This window comes from Tachyglossus aculeatus, chromosome 6 (assembly GCF_015852505.1).
Source record: "Tachyglossus aculeatus isolate mTacAcu1 chromosome 6, mTacAcu1.pri, whole genome shotgun sequence".
Classification (NCBI taxonomy): Eukaryota; Metazoa; Chordata; class Mammalia; order Monotremata; family Tachyglossidae; genus Tachyglossus; species Tachyglossus aculeatus.
In genome coordinates this window covers 30770272-30792898 of record NC_052071.1, presented here as the reverse complement: position 1 = coordinate 30792898, position 22627 = coordinate 30770272, and the positions used below count along the sequence as shown (strand labels likewise).

At 47.6% G+C, this 22627-nt stretch overlaps 1 protein-coding gene and 1 long non-coding RNA gene across 2 annotated transcripts in view; both read left to right on the top strand.

Moving 5' to 3' along the window:
• Window positions 1-8444, top strand: part of LOC119929831 — a 91723-nt gene extending 83279 nt beyond the window's left edge. Inside the window, exons 3-5 of the long non-coding RNA XR_005451594.1 lie at window positions 5158-5230; window positions 6891-7123; window positions 7223-8444. This is a non-coding gene — a long non-coding RNA (uncharacterized LOC119929831). The remainder of the gene's footprint in view (window positions 1-5157; window positions 5231-6890; window positions 7124-7222) is intronic.
• Window positions 8445-10656: 2212 nt separating this feature from the next.
• ZIC3 (Zic family member 3) lies at window positions 10657-16516 on the top strand. The gene is made up of 3 exons (XM_038748639.1): window positions 10657-11737; window positions 14558-14721; window positions 15505-16516. Exons 1-3 carry the CDS (start codon window positions 10666-10668, stop codon window positions 15685-15687), a joined length of 1419 nt encoding a protein of 472 aa, XP_038604567.1. The 5' UTR covers window positions 10657-10665; the 3' UTR covers window positions 15688-16516.
• Window positions 16517-22627: the final 6111 nt, after the last annotated feature.

Sequence of the window (22627 nt, the reverse complement as noted above, 5' to 3'; positions counted from 1 at the left end):
TCCTCAGTGGCCAGAGCTTTCTCCTTTCTTTCCCCCTCCTCTTCTGCTATTTTCTCCTCATCTTCTCCTCTCTTCTCCTTTTCTCTCTTTCCCTCTTCCCTCTCCTCCCCTGACCCCTCTCCACTCCCGTTGCCCCCTCCCATCTTCTATTCTCTTCTCCTTTCCCTCATTCATTCATTCATTCACTCAATCATATTTATTGAGCGCTTATTGTGTGCAGAGCACTGTACTAAGCACATGGGAAGTACAAGTCGGCAACTTGGGTCCCTACCCAACAATGGGCTCACACCCTAGAAGGGGGACACAGACAACAAAACAAAACATGTATACAGGTGTCAAAATCGTCAGAACAAATAGAATAAAAGCTATATGCACATCATTAACAAAATAAATAGAATAGTAAATATGTACAAGTAAAATAAACACAGTAATAAATCTGTACAAATATATATACAAGTGCTGTGGAGAGGGGAAGGAGGTGGGGGGATGGGGAGGAGGAGAGGAAAAAGGGGGCTCAATCTGGGAAGGCCTCCTGGAGGAGGTGAGCTCTCAGTAGGGCTTTGAAGGGAGGAAGAGAGCTAGCTCGGCGGATGTGTGGAGAGGTGGCGTTCCAGGCCAGGGGGAGGTTGTGGGCCGGGGGTTGACGGCGGGACAGGCGAGAACGAGGTACAGTGAGGAGGTTAGCGGCAGAGGAGCGGAGTGTGCGGGCTGGGCTGTAGAAGGAGAGAAGGGAGGTGAGGTAGGAGGGGGAGAGGTGATGGAGAGCCTTAAAGCTGAGAGTGAGGAGTTTTTGCTTGATGCATAGGTTAACAGGCAGCCACAGGAGATTTTTTGAGGAGGGGAGTAACATGCCCAGAGCGTTTCTGCACAAAGATGATCCGGGCAGCAGAGTGAAGTATAGACTGAAGTGGGGAGAGACAGGAGGATGGGAGATCAGAGAGGAGGCTGATACAGTAATCCAGTCCAGATAGGATGAGAGATTGAACCAGCAAGGTAGCGGTTTGGATGGAGAGGAAAGGGCGGATTTTGGCGATGTTGTGGAGGTGAGACCAGCAGGTTTTGGTGATGGATTGGATGTGTGGGGTGAATGAGAGAGCAGAGTCAAGGATGACACCAAGGTCGCGGGTTTCTGAGACGGGAAGGACGGTAGTGCCATCTACAGTGACGGGAAAGTCAGGGAGAGGACAGGGTTTGGGAGGGAAGATAAGGAGCTCAGTCTTGGACATGTTGAATTTTAGATGGCGGGCAGACATCCAGATGGAGATGTCCTGAAGGCAGGAGACGATACGAGCCTGGAGGGAGGGAGCGAGAACGGGGGTAGATTTGGGTGTCATCAGCATAGAGATGAAAGTTGAAGCCGTGGGACCGAATGAGTTCACCAAGGGAGTGAGTGTAGATAGAGAACACAAGGGGACCAAGAACTGACCCTTGAGGAACCCCTGCAGTGAGGGGATGGGAGGGAGAGGAGGAGCCCACAAAGGAGACTGAGAATGAACAGCCGGAGAGATAAGAGGAGAACCAGGAGAGGACGGAGTCTGTGAAGCCAAGAGTGGATAGCATGTTGAGGAGAAGGGAGTGGTCCACAGTGTCGAAGGCAGCTGAGAGGTCGAGGAGGATTAGGATAGAGTAGGAGCTGTTGGATTTGGCAAGAGGAGGTCATTGGTGACCTTTGAGAGGGCAGTTTCGGTGGAGTGTAGGGGATGGAATCCAGATTGGAGGGGGTCAAGGAGAGAGTTGGCATTGAGGAATACGAGGCAGCGGGTGTAGATGACTCATTCGAGGAGTTTGGAAAGGAAAGGAAAGGAAAGATGGAAGTTAAGGAGAGGAGGAGGGAAGGGGTAAGATATTTCATAAGGTGAGAGGGAATGGGGTCTGAAGCATAGGTTGATGGAGTAGCACTTGAGAGGAGGGAGGAGATCTCATCTGAAGATACTGCTGGGAAGGTTGGGAGAGTAGTGGAGAGGGTTGAGAGTGGGGGGGTTGGAGAAGGGGGAGGAGTGACTTTGGGGAGCTCAGATCTGATGAAGTAGGAGGCCAGATCGTTGGGGGTGAGGGATGGAGGAGGGGGAGGAACAGGGGGCCTGAGAAGGGAGTTAAATGTATGGAAGAGCTGACAGGGATGATGGGCATGGGTGCCAATAAGGGAGGAGAAATTGTTTTGCCCGGCAGAGGCGAGAGCAGAGTTAAGGCAGGAAAGTATAAACTTAAAGTGAACAAGGTTGGCTTGGTGTTTAGACTTTCCCTCCTCTCCTCACCCTCTCCACTCCAGTTTTCCTTCTTTCATCCTCTCCTCTCTTCTCCCTTTCTCTCCCCACCACCCTTCTCCACCCCTGTTCTCTCTTAGCATCCTCTCTTCTCCTTTTCTCTTTCCTCCTCTCCTCTTTCTTCCCTACTTCCTCTCCTATCTCACCTCTCCTCTTTTTCTTCTTTTCTTCCCTCTCCTCCCCTCACCCCTCTCCTCCGTCCTTCCCCCACCCCCACCCCTCCCCCATCCCTTCCTGTCTAGGACCATACACATCCATACCCCTCCTTTCCCATCCAGGTCCGTACACATCCATACCCCTCCTCCATCTTTCCTTGATTTCCGGGTTCCAGCAAAACTGAGCCCCAATCCCGGGGGTGCTGAGGATGGAGGAGGGGCAGGCTGCGACTCCAGACTCGGTTATGGCCCCGCCGGCCCCATGGTAGAGAGACCAGAGCATTTCTCTAAACAGCGACGCCTGACCCAGACGGCTTCGGCCCCACATTTCCGAGAGGCCTGGCCTTCTCGTGGGATTAATTAAGCGATCGGTCCTTGGGGTTTATCTCGAATGGGATGGGGGGAATGAAGGAAGGGGGTGGACAGAGGGGAGATGGCTGGCAAGGAAGAAATAGAATAAACGGGCTGCACGGGCCCGTCAAGCTCCAAGAAGGCCCGTGATCAATGGAAAAGCCAAATCACTCAACCCACAGAGCATGGCGCAGAAGGCCATCTGGACCACAAGTGCTTCCCTGGTGCAGACTGGGGAGAGGAGGGTCGAGTGTTCCCAGGCCAGGAAAAATTAACTTATTTTGCAAAAGAAATGGGGGGGGGGTGAGGAAGAACGGGGGGAGGGGAGAGAGAGAGAGAGAGAGAGAGAGAGAGAGAGATCGTTTCTGTTTCTAAAAGCAAAAGGGCTATCTATATTCAGGAAGCAAATCTGGGGGTTATCCCTCAAGCAGGGGACAGGCAAGAGCTGTGTTTCCAGTGGACCCTGTAGGTAGGTGGGGGCTGGTAACTCCCTCTGCTCACATGCCTTCCAGGAGTTTGGTGGCAGCGGTTGCCCCTCAGGGCGCAGTCACGCAGAAAGGGTCAATAAACTGTGTGTCCCCCGCAAAAGAAGAAAGACAATAAAACCACCCTCCGGGTCAGAGGTCACCTCGTCACTGATTGAGATATTCGCAACTTTTTTTTTTTAATCCGCTGGTGCTTCTCCTTCTTCTCAAAAGCCAGGAAAACAACAACAAAGATTTGAACCTGAAAAGTGTGTGTGTGTTGGGGTGTGTGTGCGTGCGCGTGTGTATGTGCGTTGGTGGGAGGAGGGGCTCTTTCCCAGCGGCCACTTGCAAAATAAATCTTAAAAAGGAGAAAACAAAACCGCAAATAATCGCTAATTTAGGAGATGTTGAAAGGATATCAGCTCTGAGAGGATGTAGTTCCTCTTTCTCAAAAAGCTCCTGCATTTCCCCGAGGCAAAACCTTTCGGAATGGGGGTTGGGGGACGGGGGGAGGGATAAGATCCGCGTGTCTTCGTTGGTTTTAAGGTAAATGGCCTTAATGTATTACCTTGCGGTGGGCCCAGCTAATTGAACTAAAAACTTGGCAGTAAAAAGAGGAGGCAGGAGAGGGAGGCAATCAAATCTGTTTCGTGGTTCAGATGGATGAATCCGGGAAGTCGAGAGCCTGCAGGGGTGAAGCCTCTGTGTTGTTAACTAAATGAAATCCGGGGAAGTTAGAGGCTGGGAACAACATCATTGAGGAGAGGGGAATTCCACCGGCTTGTTGGAGAGAGTGGATCTAATCCACCCAATGTGGTTTCTGCCCAGCGAGAAAAAAAATGAGGGTGAGGGAAAGCGGGTGGTAGGGTAACATGGTCACACCTCTAAGAAAGGGCGGAAATGTCTCTTAGCTGGAATCAGTCATTGTGGGACAACTCAAGCAGTTGAGGTTGACGGTTTTCAAACCAATGGTCAATGGCAGAAACACAGTAAGTCCGAAGGGGAAAGTGGGAAAATTTTCCACACTGGGAGAAGTAACGTATCGACCTTAAGAAATTATTGCCGTCCGAGAGCTAGTATGTTTAATTAATTTCTCATTGTGTCACTCCGAGGCTTACGGTTCAACTTTCATGTTCAAACAAACAAATAACCAAATTTAAAAAACCCTACCTACCGCCCTCCCCTCACAACACAGGTAAGGAATATAGAAAAATGAAGGAAGATTTCCTGCTTCCAGTATATGCAGAAAGGACACTTCGCAGAGAGGGGGAAAAAACAACTAAAAAAACCCCTTTGCATTACCAAATTAATTCCATCTACATTTTATAGTCTCTTGGGAAGGGAGATTTTTTATCATAACTACATAAATACTGTTCCCCCTCAAATGAGTGACTTCTATCACATTTGCTCATCGCTGGAGAAGCAGACTAGTTAGAAACCCTCCGACAGTTTCACCAAAGACAAAGCTTTGTTTTTCACTTTTGACATTTCGCCAAACATCTTGGTATGACAGACCAGGGGAAGGAAGACTGCTGGTAGAGCAATGCAAAGGTTTAAGTTCAAAGTATTTTCCCCAAGGTTCCTTTTTTATTTACAGTATCCTGGTCGTGATTTCCTTCCCTCGAATCCTCTCTATTGAGGGACTCTTTTGAAGACTAAATATTGTCATCATAGGTCTTCTTAAGCTTTTTATGGCTCTGAATAACTAGTATCTGTCAGTATGCTTTATACCTCTTTTTTAATTCATCATTGAATTAATTCCAGTACTACACAAACGGGTGTGAACTCTTTCAACAGATCATTGTGTTTATGGCTCGATTCTTTTTATGTGCGGTTTTAAAAGATTTTCCCTCTCCATCTTACAGGCGTATTTTGCTGCCTTAAACTAACTCTAAACTTGATGCTTTTTCCCCCCTGTAGGTCAGACCTGTTTACTTTAGTCTGTATCTCCGAAGTTCAAGTGTATATGTGACTACCCTTCAATGATTGACAGGTACAATGAAAATGTCTCATTCGTTTCTGGTTTGCATTTAATTACATTGGAACTGCAAATACGATCACAGAAGGAAAATATGAACAACATTTTTAGGTCGATTAGTAAGAGCCACTTGTTCAAAATATGCCGGAATCATATACTGCTGATCTTTAAAAGGTATTTAGGGCTTATAAAATATTTGTCAGATGTTTTGACTGCAGTTAAAAACTCTTTAAATGGCCTATAAAAACTTTCAGCGCAACGCAACTGTTAGCCTTTCAACACTTTCAGAGGAAACTGGAGATCAATACTTAAAGCTTTACTCGAAAAGCCAATAAGAGCAATGTTTTGCCTTAAAAACGGGGAGGAGTTTTAAAACCTTTTCCCCTTCCCCTCCCCCAGCCCTCCTCGTGTTATGGCTTGCAGTTTTTGTTCCAAAAAGATCTGGGACGCGGTCGGGCTGCGACCATAAGCATGGTGTCAATTACAAGAAAGATATTTGATTAATGGTAGATTTATGAACGCCTTGAAATGAGGGACCACTTTGTGTTCCGGAGGACAGAGGCGTGAGCAAAAAATTCAGTCTCCCGGAATAATTCCCTTCTAGATTTAAAGATTCATGCGTTGAAATAAATCAGGAAGCATTGGCAGGACGGAAATCCGCTTGCTGGGTTTAAAGGGTCTTTAAAATGTTGAGAGTGTTAGATTGCAAGCCCCTTCCAAATACAAAACAGAACAAAAATTCCACCGACTGTGTTCGGAACGTGAAGAAAAGGTTTACCTCTACGATGTACTTTCTTTCTATTTTTGATTCAAAAACAATCCGTTGGAAAATAATACTGACCACGTATCAAGTGCTTTTGGAATGTTTTGTATTTTATGTCGACCGAGTTAAAGCTAGAAGTGACCGAAAGATACCATTTTCACGCGGCCTGAGCCAGCACGGTGAAATAACGGTTTCCGAATTGCCCCGCTTAAGAAACGAGGGAGGGATTGTGTTGGGGGGGGGGCGAAATTCAGTTTTCTCTATTGCCTCTCAAAGGTGAATGCTAAAAATTCGCTTAGCACTCGCGGCCCGATTTTCAGGTATTTATCCGTTCCTTTTATTTCGTCTGACCGCTCAGACCTGGTTATTAAAACCTATATATGCACTCTTCGGAATTTGAACTTAGTGTGAGGTAAGGTGTTCTGATATAGTTCCTATATGAAAAGCCGTGTATATATATTTAGATCAGACTGGGTACAACTGGGAAACATATAAAAGAGATTTATTGGTTAATTTATGCAGCCGAGTACACATGTAAACCCCAGTATACCAATGCTGCTAATGCCGCCTTACGCTACACCGTAAAAGTCATCATTGCTAAATCTTCCCAACTGCGAGGCTCCTTCCTTCCACTCTCAAAAACGGAGGGGCTCTCAGCGCATTACCCCCTATTTTTCTATGAAAAAACTTTCTGCAAACACCCCCCCGCCTGCGACACACACATACACACACACACATGCACTCACACACTTCCTTGCCTGTCTTCGCAGGAATGCCAAGCGAGGTTGTTCCCTGAACGTGCTGAAAGGTTTTCCTATAAAACTCAGCTGCCGGGGGAAAGGTTAGACCCTGACCTTCACTTTCTTTGTAAAACACGGTGGCTATTTATTTATTTGTTTGTTTGCTTTTCAGTCAGCGACCTTCACACGTATAGATGGATTTAGCTGTCCAGTTTTCCAGAGGAACTGGACCAAAAAGGCATTGAAATTCTATCCCCGGCCTTTGATCCAGAAGCCTCCCATCCCCTCGTTCTGATTTTGCTCCCGAAACGCTATTGAACGTCCTCTACGAATGGAAAGACGGTGAAACAGAAACACACTTGAGGCCTTCTGGAAATCAGAGGTCATTTGCCCCGGTTTGCCCAGGTCGACAGTTTCATAGCTATTCTCTCTCCCCCCCGCCCCTCCCCTACCCCCGAATTCTCAGTCGAGGATCTAATTGAATTATGCCTTTTTGTTCCACAGACAACAGAGCACGTGCTGGATATAATTATCTGATTGTAACCATCCAGAAACGCGGACTCAACTGGCCAGGTATACCAGAAGCAAGCAACTTTGCAAGATTCACCACTGCAATGGGCCGATAACGCCTTGAAAGGGACAAGTTGGGAAAACTTGGCTGACACCCTTGAATGAGCAAGTTTTTCCTTTCCCTCCCCCATATCCCCCTTGCAAACCCCCCATTGTCGGGGACTCTGGGATTCCAAGGACATTGGAAATGGACCATCAGAAACACATCCGAGAGCAGGTTATTGCACTGGCCGGAACATTCGCTCATTTCCCCCTCAAAAAGAGCCCCCAGACCACTCTCTCAGGCCAATCTCTAGGAAATACAAACTTACACAAACACCTAACAACGACCAAGAGGGGAAAAGAGAAAAAGAAATAAAAGAAAAGAAGAGAAGATAAAAGAAACGAAAAGAAAAGAGAGGGGGGGAAGAAACCCTCCCTTGTTGTAAACCTGACTCCCGGGAATTCATTTGCATGATTTAGGCATATTTGTTCTTCTCTGAAAAATCCCCTCGGAAATGAAACCTATCTCTTCTCCATCTACACCCAGCAATCGAAGAGTACATTTTGTGCAGCGAGAGTTTTAGATGCAATAATTTAAGGCAGCAGTGGACTCACCTTCCAACTTTGTGACTGTTCTTGATAGATGTGGAGGGTGAATTTTGATTGGTTTGATGGAAGATGGTGTTACGACTGGGGGAGATTTTATATCGGTGGGCTTTTTTTTTCCCCCTGCAAACTCTAAAATAAAGAATGTGAAGTCTTTCCCGGGGCTGATTGGGGGGCAGGATGTGAAAGGGCTGCAGTTATAAAGCGCTGCTTGAAGCGGTCTCTCAATGCGTCTCTGAACTTGATCAGATTTTATGTTTCCTGCAGAGAGACGGCGGCAATCCTGTGAGCCCGGCTCAATGGACAGACTTTGGGGCTCAGCAAATCTCAGGATATTACAATTACAGCCATCTTTCTTTCGGCCTTTTATTTCCACTCTTGCTCCCCATCGTTCTTTGCAAATGCTTTCCAGGACAGAAAATGAGTGGATTTATAGCGCTGTCTGAATCTGATCATTATTCCAAGAAAGACGTTAGAATTGCAAGGAGAAGAAAAAAAAACCCCACCCTTTAAAATATATTCTAAAAATTAAACATACAGATGGGAATTCTGCTCTGTACTTATGAAAATGTAGTGGTTTGAAAAGACAATTTATACTGTTTAAGGGACGAGGTCTTAGTAGGGTAAGGCGACCAAACAAGCCCCTTCTCTCTCTCTCTCTCTCCTCTCTCTCTCTCTCTCTCTCGCTACATTTGTGGTTTTAGAAATCCTTAGAAATTTATTATTTAACCTGGCATTTTTAAAATCCAGGCTAAATTCCTTTTTGGGGGGTGGGGGGAGGCGGTTGGAGAGGGAAGGCACATTTTCTCAAAGACAATCGAGAAAACGTATTGAAAGAGCGGGGGAAAAAAAATCACAAAAATTTAGCAATCTCCTAAAGTCGAGTTTAGATCAGTTCTACCTCCCAGCTCGCCACCCCCCCCCCCATCTCTTTCCCTCCCGCCCCATTTTCCCAAGCAAAAGTATGAAGATGATAGCCTTTTCTTCGGAGGTGAACGACTTCTGATTTATGCCCCTTTATATTTTATTCAGTTTGTCCTTTTAACACGACCTCGAGGTTTACAATCCTCAATGTAAGTGTAACTTTATAATACGGAACTACGGAATAACCGCGAAAGTAGGGCTCCCCCCTCGGATCTCTCGATGGCGTTTTCGGATCTCCCCCTTGAATCGGCGATGAGTCCGTTTCTTTTCCCCTTCTTTTAATTACGAATGTGATCTTTTAGACTGTGAGCCCACCGTTGGGTAGGGACCGTCTCTATATGTTGCCAACTCGTACTTCCCAAGCGCTTAGGACAGTGCTCTGCACACAGTAAGCGCTCAATAAATACGATTGATGATGATAATTACGAATGTGATCTTTTAGACTGTGAGCCCACTGTTGGGTAGGGACCGTCTCTATATGTTGCCAACTCGTACTTCCCAAGCGGTTAGGACAGTGCTCTGCACACAGTAAGCGCTCAATAAATACGATTGATGATGACAATTACGAATGTGATCTTTTAGACTGTGAGCCCACCGTTGGGTAGGGACCGTCTCTATATGTTGCCAACTTGTACTTCTCAAGCGGTTAGGACAGTGCTCTGCACACAGTAAGCGCTCAATAAATACGATTGATGATGATCATTACGCATGTGATCTTTTAGACTGTGAGCCCACTGTTGGGTAGGGACTGTCTCTATATGTTGCCAACTTGGACTTCCCAAGCGCTTAGGACAGTGCTCTGCACGCAGTAAGCGCTCAATAAATACGATTGATGATGACAATTACGAATGTGATCTTTTAGACTGTGAGCCCACCGTTGGGTAGGGACCGTCTCTATACGTTGCCAACTTGGACTTCCCAAGCGGTTAGGACAGTGCTCTGCGCGCAGTAAGCGCTTAATAAATACGATCGATCGATCTGAATCGAGAAGAAAGGGGGAAGGAGACCGACGGGGAGCAAAAAGCCACCAAGAGGAGACGTCGTTAGGAGTTCTAAAGCAACCAGAAAACGTCCCAAGTGGGTGGAAAGCGTGCAAGGGATCCGATGTCCGCTGCGAGAGGCTGGGGAAGGGAGGTCCGGGGTCTGAACCTGGGGGTTGAATCAGTGCCGATCCCGAGAGGCCCGGGGTAAACAAGATATTTGGGAGCTTGAGCCCCCTCTCCCCCTCCCTCCCCCGACTTTCCCCTCACCTGCGAGTCGCTACAGCCGCGCCGTCCAATCAGCAGCCGGCCCTTCGACGAAGCCGCAACAGTCCGTACTCCAGCCTGCCAATCAAGAGCGGGGCGGCCAATGGGCAGGCCCGGGCGGGGTCACGTGACGCCGCGGGCCGCCGGCTCCCCATTGGCGCGGCGCGGCCTGCCTCCCGGCTCGGTTTTATGTGCGAGGGGTGACCGATCGACTCTATCAGTCCAAGGACGTTACCCGGTCGGAGAGGAAGGGGCGGCGAACCGGCGGAGGCCGTCCCTTCCTTCCCCGGGAGCCCTGGGGAGGGGGCTCGGAGAGGCCCCCGAGGACGCGTCGGGGTGCCCGGGGCAGGACTCGCCCAAACTCCAGTCACTGCCTCGGCTCTTTCTTCGCGGATTTGGCCGTCTCGTCCTTTCGGGAGTGGAGGGGCGTGCGTGCGTGTGTGTGTGTGTGTTAAACCCGGCGGCGGGGGGTCCCCTCCTCCTCCTCCCTCCCTCCCCCCCCCGCCCCCCTGCAGGGCTGACTCTCGGGCCCCGAAAGTTGCTGCGCGCCGGGAGCCCCTCGGGGGGTCCCTCCGGCCCTCCCTCCCCGTCCCGGTGCCGCGGGGGGCCGGTCCGGCCATGGCGATGCTGCTGGACGGAGGCCCGCAGTTCCCCGCGCTGGGAGTCGGGGGCTTCGGGGCGCCGCCGCGCCACCACGAGATGAGCAACCGGGAGGCGTCCGGGATGGGGCTGGGCTCCCCGTTCGGGGAGTCCCCGCACGCGGCCGCCTTCAAGCTGAGCGCCGTGGCGGCGGCGGCGGCTCACGACCTCTCCTCGGGCCAGAGCTCCGCCTTCACCCCGCAGCCGGGCCCGGGCTACGCCAACGCGCTGGGCCACCACCACCACCACCACCACCACCACCACCACCACGCCGGGCAGGTGGCCTCCTACGGGGGCGCGGCGGCGGCGGCCGCCTTCAACTCCACGCGGGACTTTCTGTTCCGCCAGCGGGGCTCGGGGCTGGGGGAGGCGGGCGCCGGGCAACACGGGCTGTTCGCCGGCTCGGCAACGGGGGCGGCGGCGGCGGGAGGCCTGCACGGGCCCCCGGGCCTCGCGGACCCGCCCGGTTACCTGCTGTTCCCGGGCCTGCACGAACAGAGCCCGACCCACCCGTCTCCCACGGGGCCCGGGGACAACAGCCAGATGCACCTGGGGCTGTTCGGCCGGCCGGACCCGTTCCGGGCCGTGGCCAGCCCCCGGACGGACCCCTACACCGCCGCCGCCAGCACCGCTCAGTTCCCCGGTTACAACCCCGTGAACATGAACGTGGGCATGAACGTGTCCGCCCACCACGGGCCCGGCGCCTTCTTCCGCTACATGCGGCAGCCCATCAAGCAAGAGCTGTCCTGCAAGTGGGTGGACGACGGCCAGCTCGGCCGGCCCAAGAAGAGCTGCGACCGGACCTTCGGCACCATGCACGAGCTGGTCACCCACGTCACCATGGAGCACGTCGGGGGGCCCGAGCAGAACAACCACATCTGCTACTGGGAGGACTGTCCCCGCGAGGGGAAGTCCTTCAAGGCCAAGTACAAACTGGTCAACCACATCCGCGTCCACACGGGCGAGAAGCCCTTCCCCTGCCCCTTCCCGGGCTGCGGCAAGATCTTCGCCCGCTCCGAAAACCTCAAGATCCACAAAAGGACGCACACGGGTAAGGCCGAGGAGGGAGGAAGAAGAAGAAAGCATCTCGGATGGGGTGTGTGTGTGTGTGTGTCCCGTGTGAGAGTCCCAGGCCAAGGCGGGAGGTGGACGCGGCTTGATGGGGGTTGGCAGGGGGGGGACCCATCCGTCCAATCGTATTTATTGAGCGCTTACTGTGTGCAGAGCGCTGCGCTGAGCGCTTGGGATGGACAAGTCGGCAAACACCTTGAGACGGGCCCTCCCCAACAACGGGCTCACACAGTCTAGAAGGGGGAACGCGCGGGAGGTGGATGCGGCTTGATGGGGGTTGGTAGGGGGGTGGGGAATCATCCGTTCAATCGTATTTATTGAGCGCTTAATGTGTGCAGAGCGCTGTGCTGAGCGCTTGGGATGGACCAGTCGGCAAACACGTAGAGACGGGCCCTCCCCAACAACGGGCTCACACAGTCCAGAAGGGGGAAGGCGCGGGAGGTGGATGCGGCTTGATGGGGGTTGGTAGCGGGGTGGGGAATCATCCATTCAATCGTATTTATTGAGCGCTTAATGTGTGCAGAGCGCTGTGCTGAGCGCTTGGGATGGACCAGTCGGCAGACGCCTAGAGACGGTCCCTCCCCAACAACGGGCTCACACAGTCCAGAAGGGGGAAGGCGCGGGAGGTGGATGCGGCTTGATGGGGGTTGTTGGGGGGGGACCCATTCGTTCAATCGTATTTATTAAGCGCTTACTGTGTGCAGAGCGCTGTGCTGAGCGCTTGGAAAGGACAAGTAGGCAAACACCTAGAGACGGTCCCTCCCCAACAACGGGCTCACACAGTCCAGAAGGGGGAACGCGCGGGAGGTGGATGCGGCTTGATGGGGGTTGGGGGGGGGGGACCCCATTCGTTCAATCGTATTTATTGAGCGCTTACTGTGTGCAGAGCGCTGTGCTGAGCGCTTGGGATGGACAAGTCGGCAAACAACTAGAGACGGTCCTTCCCCGACAACGGGGTCACAGTCTAGAAGGGGGAACGCGCGGGAGGTGGATGCGGGTTGGTGAGGGGGGGACCCATTCGTTCAATCGTATTTATTGAGCGCTTACTGTGTGCAGAGGGCTGTGCTGAGCGCTTGGGATGGACAAGTCGGCAAGCACCTAGAGACGGTCCCTCCCCAACAACGGGCTCACACAGTCCAGAAGGGGGAACGCGCGGGAGGTGGATGCGGCTTGATGGGGGTTGGTGTGGGGGGGACCCCATTCGTTCAGTCGTATTTATTGAGCGCTTACTGTGTGCAGAGCGCTGTGCTGAGCGCTTGGGATGGACAAGTCGGCAAACACCTAGAGACGGTCCCTCCCCAGCAACGGGCTCACAGTCTATTAGGGGGAACAAGTGGGAGGTGTGAACGGGGTGGGGCGAGCACGGGGACGAGGAGCCGAGGGAGCGAGGTTAGAATCAATCAATCAATCGTATTTATTGAGCGCTTACTATGTGCAGAGCACTGTACTAAGCGCTTGGGAAGTACAAATTGGCAACACATAGAGACAGTCCCTACCCAACAGTGGGCTCACAGTCTAAAAGGGGGAGACAGAGAACAGAACCAAACATACCAACAAAATAAGATAAATAGGATAGAAATGTACAAGTAAAATAAATAAATAAATAAATAGAGTAATAAATATGTACAACCATATATACATATATACAGGTGCTGTGGGGAAGGGAAGGAGGTTAGAAGTTCTCCCCCAGTCGTGATCGTCCGTCTCCTGCCCCCACTTCTCCCACGGGCCCGTGATTTCCTTGACCCGAAGGAGAGAGAACTTCTTCCCTTCTCCTTCTCTCCCTCTCCCCGGGGCATCTCCGTCCGGTTGGGACTCGCCCGTGGCCACCGGGAGTCCGCCCGGCTTGCCTTTCCTCGCGTCCCGGGACGAACTGAAGCCTCTCGGTTCCCACGGGACGCGTTTTGGTCCCCGTCCCCGATTTTTTCCCCCCCTCCGTCTTTTGAGGCGGAGAGGAAGAAACCCGGGGATCTGTTGAGTGTGTATTGCTTACAGGCTCTTTAGCTCTCCGCGAAGATTCTATTAAGGCACCCATACAAATGCTAATTAAATCTAATTTTCGGCGACTTCCGCTCTTTTTTAGTCTTGATTGGCACATCTCCTAATTAAATCACTGATACTTTTGTCAAACTATTTTTATTTGGAGTCCCAGGTTCAATTCAGCCTTCCACTAGGAACGTTAAACCCGAAAAAGCAGGAGAGTAACGCGTTTTCCCGTCTCGTTCAGCACATCTTGTAAAACTGTTTGGAGTTCCTGAATTTATATAGTTTTCCTCCTTCTAACGTTGAGGGCTGGTACTCTGCCTTTAACACTTCACTTGGCGGCAGAACCGCGCCGCATATGAAAGAGGCAAATTAAAAACAACAAAGAACGGATTGAATTTAACTGTCACGTAACAAATCCCATTGTCCGGGGCTTTTCTGAATATTACCTCTCCAAGATGTTTCCGAGGATGTCAGGAAGGATGGCGGGGAGGGAGGGGGCAGGGTGGGAAAGGAGGGTGGGAGTAATATGACAACGCTTTGGAAACTTTTGATGAAATGGAATTTCTCCACTCACTGGGAAAACAAAAGGAATGGCCAGGTTATGGACCAGAGAAAATAGACACCCCAATCCAACCTCTAACTCCGCAAAACCCGCCCTACCCTCCTTTACCCTGAAAGAAAAATCGTAACTCAGATTTAGCCTTGGAATAATTCTCTAGAGAAAGCTGGAAAGCTATAGCCGCCCCTCCAGTTTTCCGATCCCTGAACGGTCCACGGCTCTGAAGGCTCCTTTAACCATTTCTGAATTTTGCAGGTGAGAAGCCTTTTAAATGTGAGTTTGAAGGCTGTGATAGACGCTTTGCAAATAGTAGTGACAGAAAGAAGCATATGCATGTGCATACATCAGACAAGCCATATATCTGTAAAGTGTGTGACAAGTCTTACACGCACCCCAGCTCTCTTAGGAAACACATGAAGGTAATTAACTCTTTATTAGCAGTTTACTGTGTATAAATAATAATCGCGTAGACTTTCTCGAAATTAAAACTTGATGTAACGGATAACGCTGAAGTTCTCCTCTCCTCCCCCTTGGTACATCAGGCGTCCTGCTCCTTTGACGTTCTCAACCAGTATTTTTAGAGGGGGGGAAGGGGGAGGTGAGGGAGGAAATGGGAAGAAGTGGAGGGAGGCAATTGACTGCACCGCAGAACCACAAACTAGTTATTGATTGAACCTTGCATTTTTAGCTTTTTTCCCCTCCTTCCACAGTTCAATCTATAATTAATGCAGTTTCTGTAGCAGGGCAGTTTAAACCGCTTTGCTTATTCACTTTTCAATGTGGTGAAATGTAGAATTATGTTTCCTGTACAGACGATTTATAGTCCTCCTTAAGATAACTGGTTATACATTGACACTTAACCTGTGTTCCAGGGACGGAAAGTGGGAATGTAGTAATGATGTTAATGCCCAGAATCAATATTTCATCACATCGGAGAGAATAATTTTCTCTCCAAAGTAGAGAAAACATTTTCTGAAAATATTATTCTTCAGAAAGAGAGGATAAATTGTTTTATCTTGATCCATTGCCTCATATCTCGTATGCTGAATTTTATTTTTTAAAAAATCACTGTGATTAATGCTTATCTAAAGAGTACCTCAGCTATACTATACTGTTCTTTAAATTCTAGAATTCTGCTATTTTTACGTGAACTTTGCCAGTGTGGTATTATATTTATTATAATATATACATGTTAATTTTAGGTTCATGAATCTCAAGGGTCAGATTCTTCCCCTGCTGCCAGTTCAGGCTATGAATCTTCCACTCCACCCGCAATAGCTTCTGCAAACAGTAAAGATTCCACTAAAACCCCTCCTTCCGCAGTTCAGACTAACACCAGCCACAACCCCGGACTTCCACCCAATTTTAACGAATGGTACGTCTGAGGATAAAAACACACAAACAAAGCAAAAAAAAAAAAACCAACAACTTAATTATAGAGCGGACCAAATGATTTTTTTTTGTAAAGAGAAAACTGAAAACAGTCAAACGGAAATGGAGTTTTTACGCAAGCAACGCATAGGGCTACGTCTTGTCAATTGCAATTACCAGAAAGGCGGTTTTTTTGTTTTTTGTGTTTTGTTTTTTTTTGGTTTGGTTTTTGTTTTTCCCCATTTGGGCAAGATCCAGCCTCTGAAGCAACCAGGCCCTTTTCTCAGGATTAGAAAACATGTTTTGGCATTCGAAGGAATTTCTTTTATTTTCTCTGCTCCCCCTCCCCCTTCTCTTCCCTCCTCCCTACCCCTTCATTTTAACACTGTTGTCCTGTTTCGCGAGACGAAAGTTAAAGAAGGCTTTTCGGTGATATTAAAATGATGGGAATTCTCCTTCGCCTTAGTGGTGATTGTTAAACTCTCACAGTCTTAAACCGTGCCAAAGTCCTGTTATGTCTTGAACTTTTTCTCAAAGCATTACACTTGTGAATGTATTCTTGTCTAATGGGGTCGAAACTGTTGTTCAGTATTTTTCCAGGATGAGGATGTGGTGTTACTCTACACAGATTGTGACCGTTTAGTATACAGTTGCCTTTTGTAATAACTTTTTTTTTTGTAAATACATATCCATGATGCCATATTTATCGTTTGTAATTTAATTATTGATACAAGTGCCGGGAACTGAACAATATTTATGGAAAAAAAGTTTTCTAACAAACTCTGTACAGCTTTTGGTTATAACTGCTTTAGCATTAAAAGTTTATTGTTTTGGAAGAACAACCCAATTTATAGTTTTTGAACCACTGACTCTTTTTCTTGTTTTGTAACATCCTCTTTCTATACAGCCTAGGAGTGAGTAAATTTAAATTTATTTGATGGTATTTATAACTCGTTCAGATTTTTTTTATTGTAAAGTTATTTTTCTATTGCAGTTCAGATGACTTACATGGTGTCAATTTCTATCTGGGAAGGGCTCTCTCTTTTTTTTTCTCTCTCCCCTAGTTCAGATGGCTATTTTAACACTTAACAGCAAATTTAATACGTTTGTCGTTGGATTTTTGGCATGCAAATCAGATATTACAATCAATTCAGTTAGTGACCGTGACATCTCAATCTTGCACTTCAAAGACTGAGAAGCTGGATTTAATCGTCCCGCAACGCATATGTAAACAGAAGAAGGTAAACGTAATGAGTTGTATGTCTGTTTGTTCCTTATTGTTTTACTGAGGATCGAACAGTGCGGCATTATGCATGTGTGTATGTTTTCATATACAGAGATGCACACATACGCATATCTATGTGTGTATATGTATTTGCAAGGGATAGCATGAGTCTGGAACAACCTGATGGTGAGTAAAAGGATCAGTTCAATGTGTTTACTTCAGATTAAAGCAAGTGCTTCTTAAATGGTAGTTTATTCGAATTATAGACGGCAAAGGTCAATTTATTTTGCTGTATATAGTTCAATACACAGCTATCGAGATTATCCATAACATTTATATAGCCAATATAATGACTGCAGCAGAACTGTAGAGACACTATGGAAAGAAAACCATTGCAAAAATGTATTTTAAAAATACGATTATTTGTAGGCAAAGATGTTGAAATCATTATTTCCATTAAAATCAATAACGGAAGAAACATGGTCGTTTGGTTTGTGGTAAAATATGAACGTATTTTCTCCTTCTGGCAAAATGACTTCCCTTTTTTTGAACGGTTATACAATTCTACCGATAGGGAACACTTAGGTCTTTTCATGTTGTGGGGTGGGCTATTAAGGGTCCCTTGCTGATGAATTTAGGCCGTACTTTGTGGCTTCAAAGCCCACTTCTTTGTTAGACCCCTGTTTAAAAATCAGAAAGGGAAGAAGATATAAAACGGTAAAAGAATCAAGGGTTTAATGACAACTTTTTTTCACAAATGAATACGACGGCAAAGGTGGAGGGTCTTTAGGAAGATAAAGTGGTTTTTTTTTTTTGGCCGGGTGGGGTGGTGGTGGGTCTTTTTTTTTCATGATTCCTCTGCCTTTTTTGCTTTGCAGAAATGAAGGTCTTAGTTCACCCTGGTTGCTTTTATAATGCGTTTCCATTGCCTTTTAATGGCCTCTCTGGTCTAACTTTTCTTAAAAGTTAATTTAATTCTCTGGGGATCTGGCGATTTAATCGGAATTTTATTCGTCTTTCTGAACCGTGTTTAAAAATGAGCCAATAATATTTTAAAGTGCTACCTGCGGAGTTTGGCAATAGAGTATGAATTATTGAAAAAAAAAAACCCCAACACTCCTAGGTGGTTGCGTGAGAGGCAACATTTAGGTGCCTACGGAGCAGTTCTGCTTTAGAGTCCAAGAACTGGCTTTCAGCCCGAACTGGGGCGAGGAAACCGATTGTTTCTGTAAAATGGGGTGTTTCAATTCTGGCTCCAGTGAAAGGGCATGTGATGAGAACTGTAAAAAAAGTCTGACCACAGGCTGAGACTGCTGCTGCTGCTGCTGCACAACCTTTGAAGAGCAGGAACCCTCTCCCTTCCTCCCCCTCCTTCCTCCTCCCTCCTCCCTTCTCTGTTTCCTCTCCCTTTCCCTCTCCAGACAACCACATCTTGAACTTGACATTGGGGATTGCTGGACCGAGGTCTCTGTTGACTGGATTCCTGTTTCAGGATTTTTCTTCCTTTGCATAACTCAAGCTGTACCACAACTCATCTAAAAAGCTCAGAACAAGGTTTCCCAAAAGAAGAGCCTTCACATCAGTGCGTTCGACTTGAAATTGGACTCCCGTGAAGCACAATTTGGAATTTTCTTCCAGAAATGCACTTTATTCCTGATGTGGGTATTTTGTTGAAAAAAATTCCACCTTTGTTTTTCGTGGCTCAGTAGGTCTGCCAATGTAACTATGGAAGGAAGGGGAAAAATATTCGATCTACACAAAATTTATATCTTTCGAGCAACTAAAATCTTTCTTTCAGATTGACGTATTTTAGCTTCAGTTCAGTGAACTTGAAAGCTTAAACTACCACCGTTTTTACAGTCAGTCCGGAGGAAAAGTGAAATACAGATATTTGGGAAAAGTAATTGCTGCAAATTTTGTCACATAAAAAAGACTGATTTGAGTCGTGTTAAATTTCCAAAATATTTTTTGTCTTGACAAGTAAAAACCCTGAATTTGCCTTTAATACCGGACAGAAATCCAGTGACAAGGCTTGTGCTTTAAAGAATCATTACTATCCATATATAGAGGTGTATATATATGTGTGTATATAGTGTATATATGTATATATATTGTGTATACACATATATAGTGTATATATGTATATACACATATATTGTATATATGCATATGCATATATATTGTGTACATATGTATACATATATATTGTGCATATATGCATATACATATAATGTATGTACATATCTTGTGTATATACGCATATACACATATCTTGTGTATATACGCATATACACATATCGTGTGTATATACGCATATACACATATCGTGTGTATATACGCATATACACATATCTTGTGTATATACGCATATACACATATCTTGTGTATAAACGCATATACACATATCTTGTGTATATACGCATATACACATATCTTGTGTATATACGCATATACACATATCTTGTGTATATACGCATATACACATATCTTGTGTATATACGCATATACACATATCTTGTGTATATACGCATATACACATATCTTGTGTATATACGCATATACACATATCTTGTGTATATACGCATATACACATATCTGGTGTATATACGCATATACACATATCTTGTGTATATACGCATATACACATATCTTGTGTATATACGCATATACACATATCTTGTGTATATATGTATATATATTGTGTATATATGTATATATACATATATATTGTGTATATATGTATATGCATATATATTGTGTATATATGTATATGCACATATATTGTGTATATATGTATATGCACATATATTGTGTATATGCATATATATTATATATATATACACACAGTTTGTCATTTAACCTCCAATAGATTTAAACGTGAAACCCGCCAACTGAAATAATTTAGAAACGCGATCAAATGAATAGCCTGACTGGTGGTACGCTCCTACCGTATGAGTAAAAATTTATTCCATGCAACCCGGTAACGCTAAAAAAAAAAAAAAACCAGTTTCTCTAAACTGAGTACGGAACCCCGACCCGTTACCTCGGAAACGGGAGCGGAAGAGGGGACGACGTTGACGCCGGGGGACCGGAGAGCGGGAGAGGTTTTATCTCTTTCAGGAAAAAAGTCCCGGGCTCGACCGAATTCTAACTCCCAAAGGCGGGAAGATGAAACGTGTTGGGGGTCGGGACGGCCGACGGAAACCCGCTTTTCCCACGGATTTCGTCGTCATCGTTGTGGGGTGTGTGGAAAACCTTGATAGTGGCCGATGCAAATAACTGGTACTTCTAGTCCAGTGGTCTGCACCCAGTAGGCGCTCAATAATTCATCAATCGTATTTATTGAGCGCTATGTGCAGAGCACTGGACTAAGCGCTCAATAATTACGATTGATTGATTGATTGTTGATGAAAAAAATCCCCCCCCCTTCTTTCTCCTCCAATTTTAAGACGACCCCTTTCCCTCAAACATCCGTCCAGGACCAGGCAGCAGCAACTGGCGGGAAAAGTCGACTTGTCTTTTACGCCTCAGGTGTCTCTTCTCCCTCGAGGGCCCGGTCGGAGGCAGGGAAGGAGGCGAGGGAGGAAGGGGAGGCCGGGCCGCCCCCTCAGGGCTCCCCTCGGGGACCGGGCCCGAGGCGGTTGCGTGGCAACCCCAATCCGGTGTGTGTGGGGGGGGGCTGGAGAAACAATAACCGGTCGCCACCCCCGACATTTAAAACGTCAGTTTGTCAGCAGCTCCAGAGTCTCCCCGCCCGCCGAAAGGAGGGTTCGGCTGAGGCGACTTTGATGTGTGTTTTTAGCGCGCACGTGCGAGGGCCGCCCCTGAGGCAGCCCAGCGCCTCAGCGGGCGGGCCGGCCCTCCCGCCCTCCTCGCCCGCCTGCGCAGGCGCACTAGCCCCCCCCCGCGTGCGTGCGCGCGCGCGCTGCGGCGGCAGGAAGGGGGGGCGCCTAGGCGGGGGCGGTTTCAGGGCCGCCCCTGAGCTTGAACATGGCGGCGGCTGAGGCGGCCCCTCCCCGTCACCTCCTTCCCTTCCCCCTTCATTCATTCGTATTTATTGAGCGCTTCCTGGGTGCACAGCACTGTGCTAAGCGCTGGGGAGGTACACATCGGCCACAGCACATCCCCACAGCACCTGTATATATGCTTGTACATATTTATTTATTTATTTTACTTGTACATGGCCTATTTTATTTTGTTAGTATGTTTGGTTTTGCGGTCTGTCTCCCCCTTTTAGACTGTGAGCCCACTGTTGGGGAGGGACTGGCTCTATATGTTGCCGACTTGGACTTCCCAAGCGCTTAGTACAGTGCTCTGCACACAGTAAGCGCTCAATAAATTTGATTGATTGATTTACTCTATATATGTATATATGTTTGTACGTATTTATTACTCTACTTATTCATTTTACTTGTACATATCTATTCTATTTATTTTATTTTGTTAGTATGTTTGGTTTTGTTCTCTGTCTCCCCCTTTTAGACTGTGAGCCCACTGTTGGGGAGGGACTGTCTATATGTTGCCAACTTGGACTTCCCAAGCGCTTAGTACAGTGCTCTGCACACAGTAAGTGCTTAATAAATACGTTTGATTGATTGATTGATTTACTCTCTCTCTATATATGTTTATACGTATTACTCTACTTATTCATTTTACTTGTACATATCTTCTATTTATTTTATTTTGTTAGTATGTTTGGTTTAGTTCTGTCTCCCCCTTTTAGACTGTGAGCCCACTGTTGGGTAGGGACTGTCTCTATATGTTGCCAACTTGTACTTCCCAAGCGCTTAGTACAGTGCCCTGCACACAGTAAGCGCTCAATAAATATGATTGATTGATTGATTGACGGAGAAGGGTTCAAACTTGGGGTGCGGGAGACGCCTCCCTTGTCCCGCCCCGGTGCAGGCTCGCCTGGCGGAGGCCTCTCCTCAGAGGCCCCGGAGATTCCTCAGGGCCTTAATAAACCTAATTTTTATTCCGCAAATGATATTTGTTAAGCGCTTACTATGTGCCAGGCACTGTCCTAAGCGCCGGGGGTCGATCCAGCGTTGTCGGGGTGGAAGGGGCATCAGTTCAAGTCAACCCCGTCTAAGGTTCTCAGTGGGAAGGGGCCTCTTCCCCATGAAGTTCCCTTTCAAATGATCGCTACCGGTGATGCTGAAAGACTTCAAGATCTTAGTTATAAGGATGCCCTTTTGCTTCGTCTGAGAATCCTGATTTTGGATAATAATAATAATAATGTTGGTATTTGTTAAGCACTTACTATGTGCAAAGCACTGTTCTAAGCACCGGGGTAGAAACAAGGTAATCAGGTTGTCCCACGAGGGACTCACAGTCTTCATCCCCATTTTACAGATGATGGAACTGAGGCCCAGAGAAGTGAAGTGATTTGCCCAAAGTCACACAGCTGACAAGTGGTGGGGCTGGGATTTGAACCCACGGCCTCTGACTCCAAAGCCCGTGCTCTTTCCACTGAGCCACGCTGCTTCCCCAAGGCTGTTCCCCCAAATAGTACAATGCAGGAGCCCAGAAAATCCCCCCAAGGGCTGCACAAAGCTCCCCTCCCTGCGAGGAGCCCGGAGGAACCCCTTTCCCTCCCGGTCTTTAATTTGCATTTGCCGTTTTATCTAACTAATTTAGGTGTAAGCCCATGAAAATGGCATTGTCTTAGCTTTTTTGTGTCTTTAACAGCTGGTGGTCTTCCAAGAAAGAGAGGGAAGCCATGATCA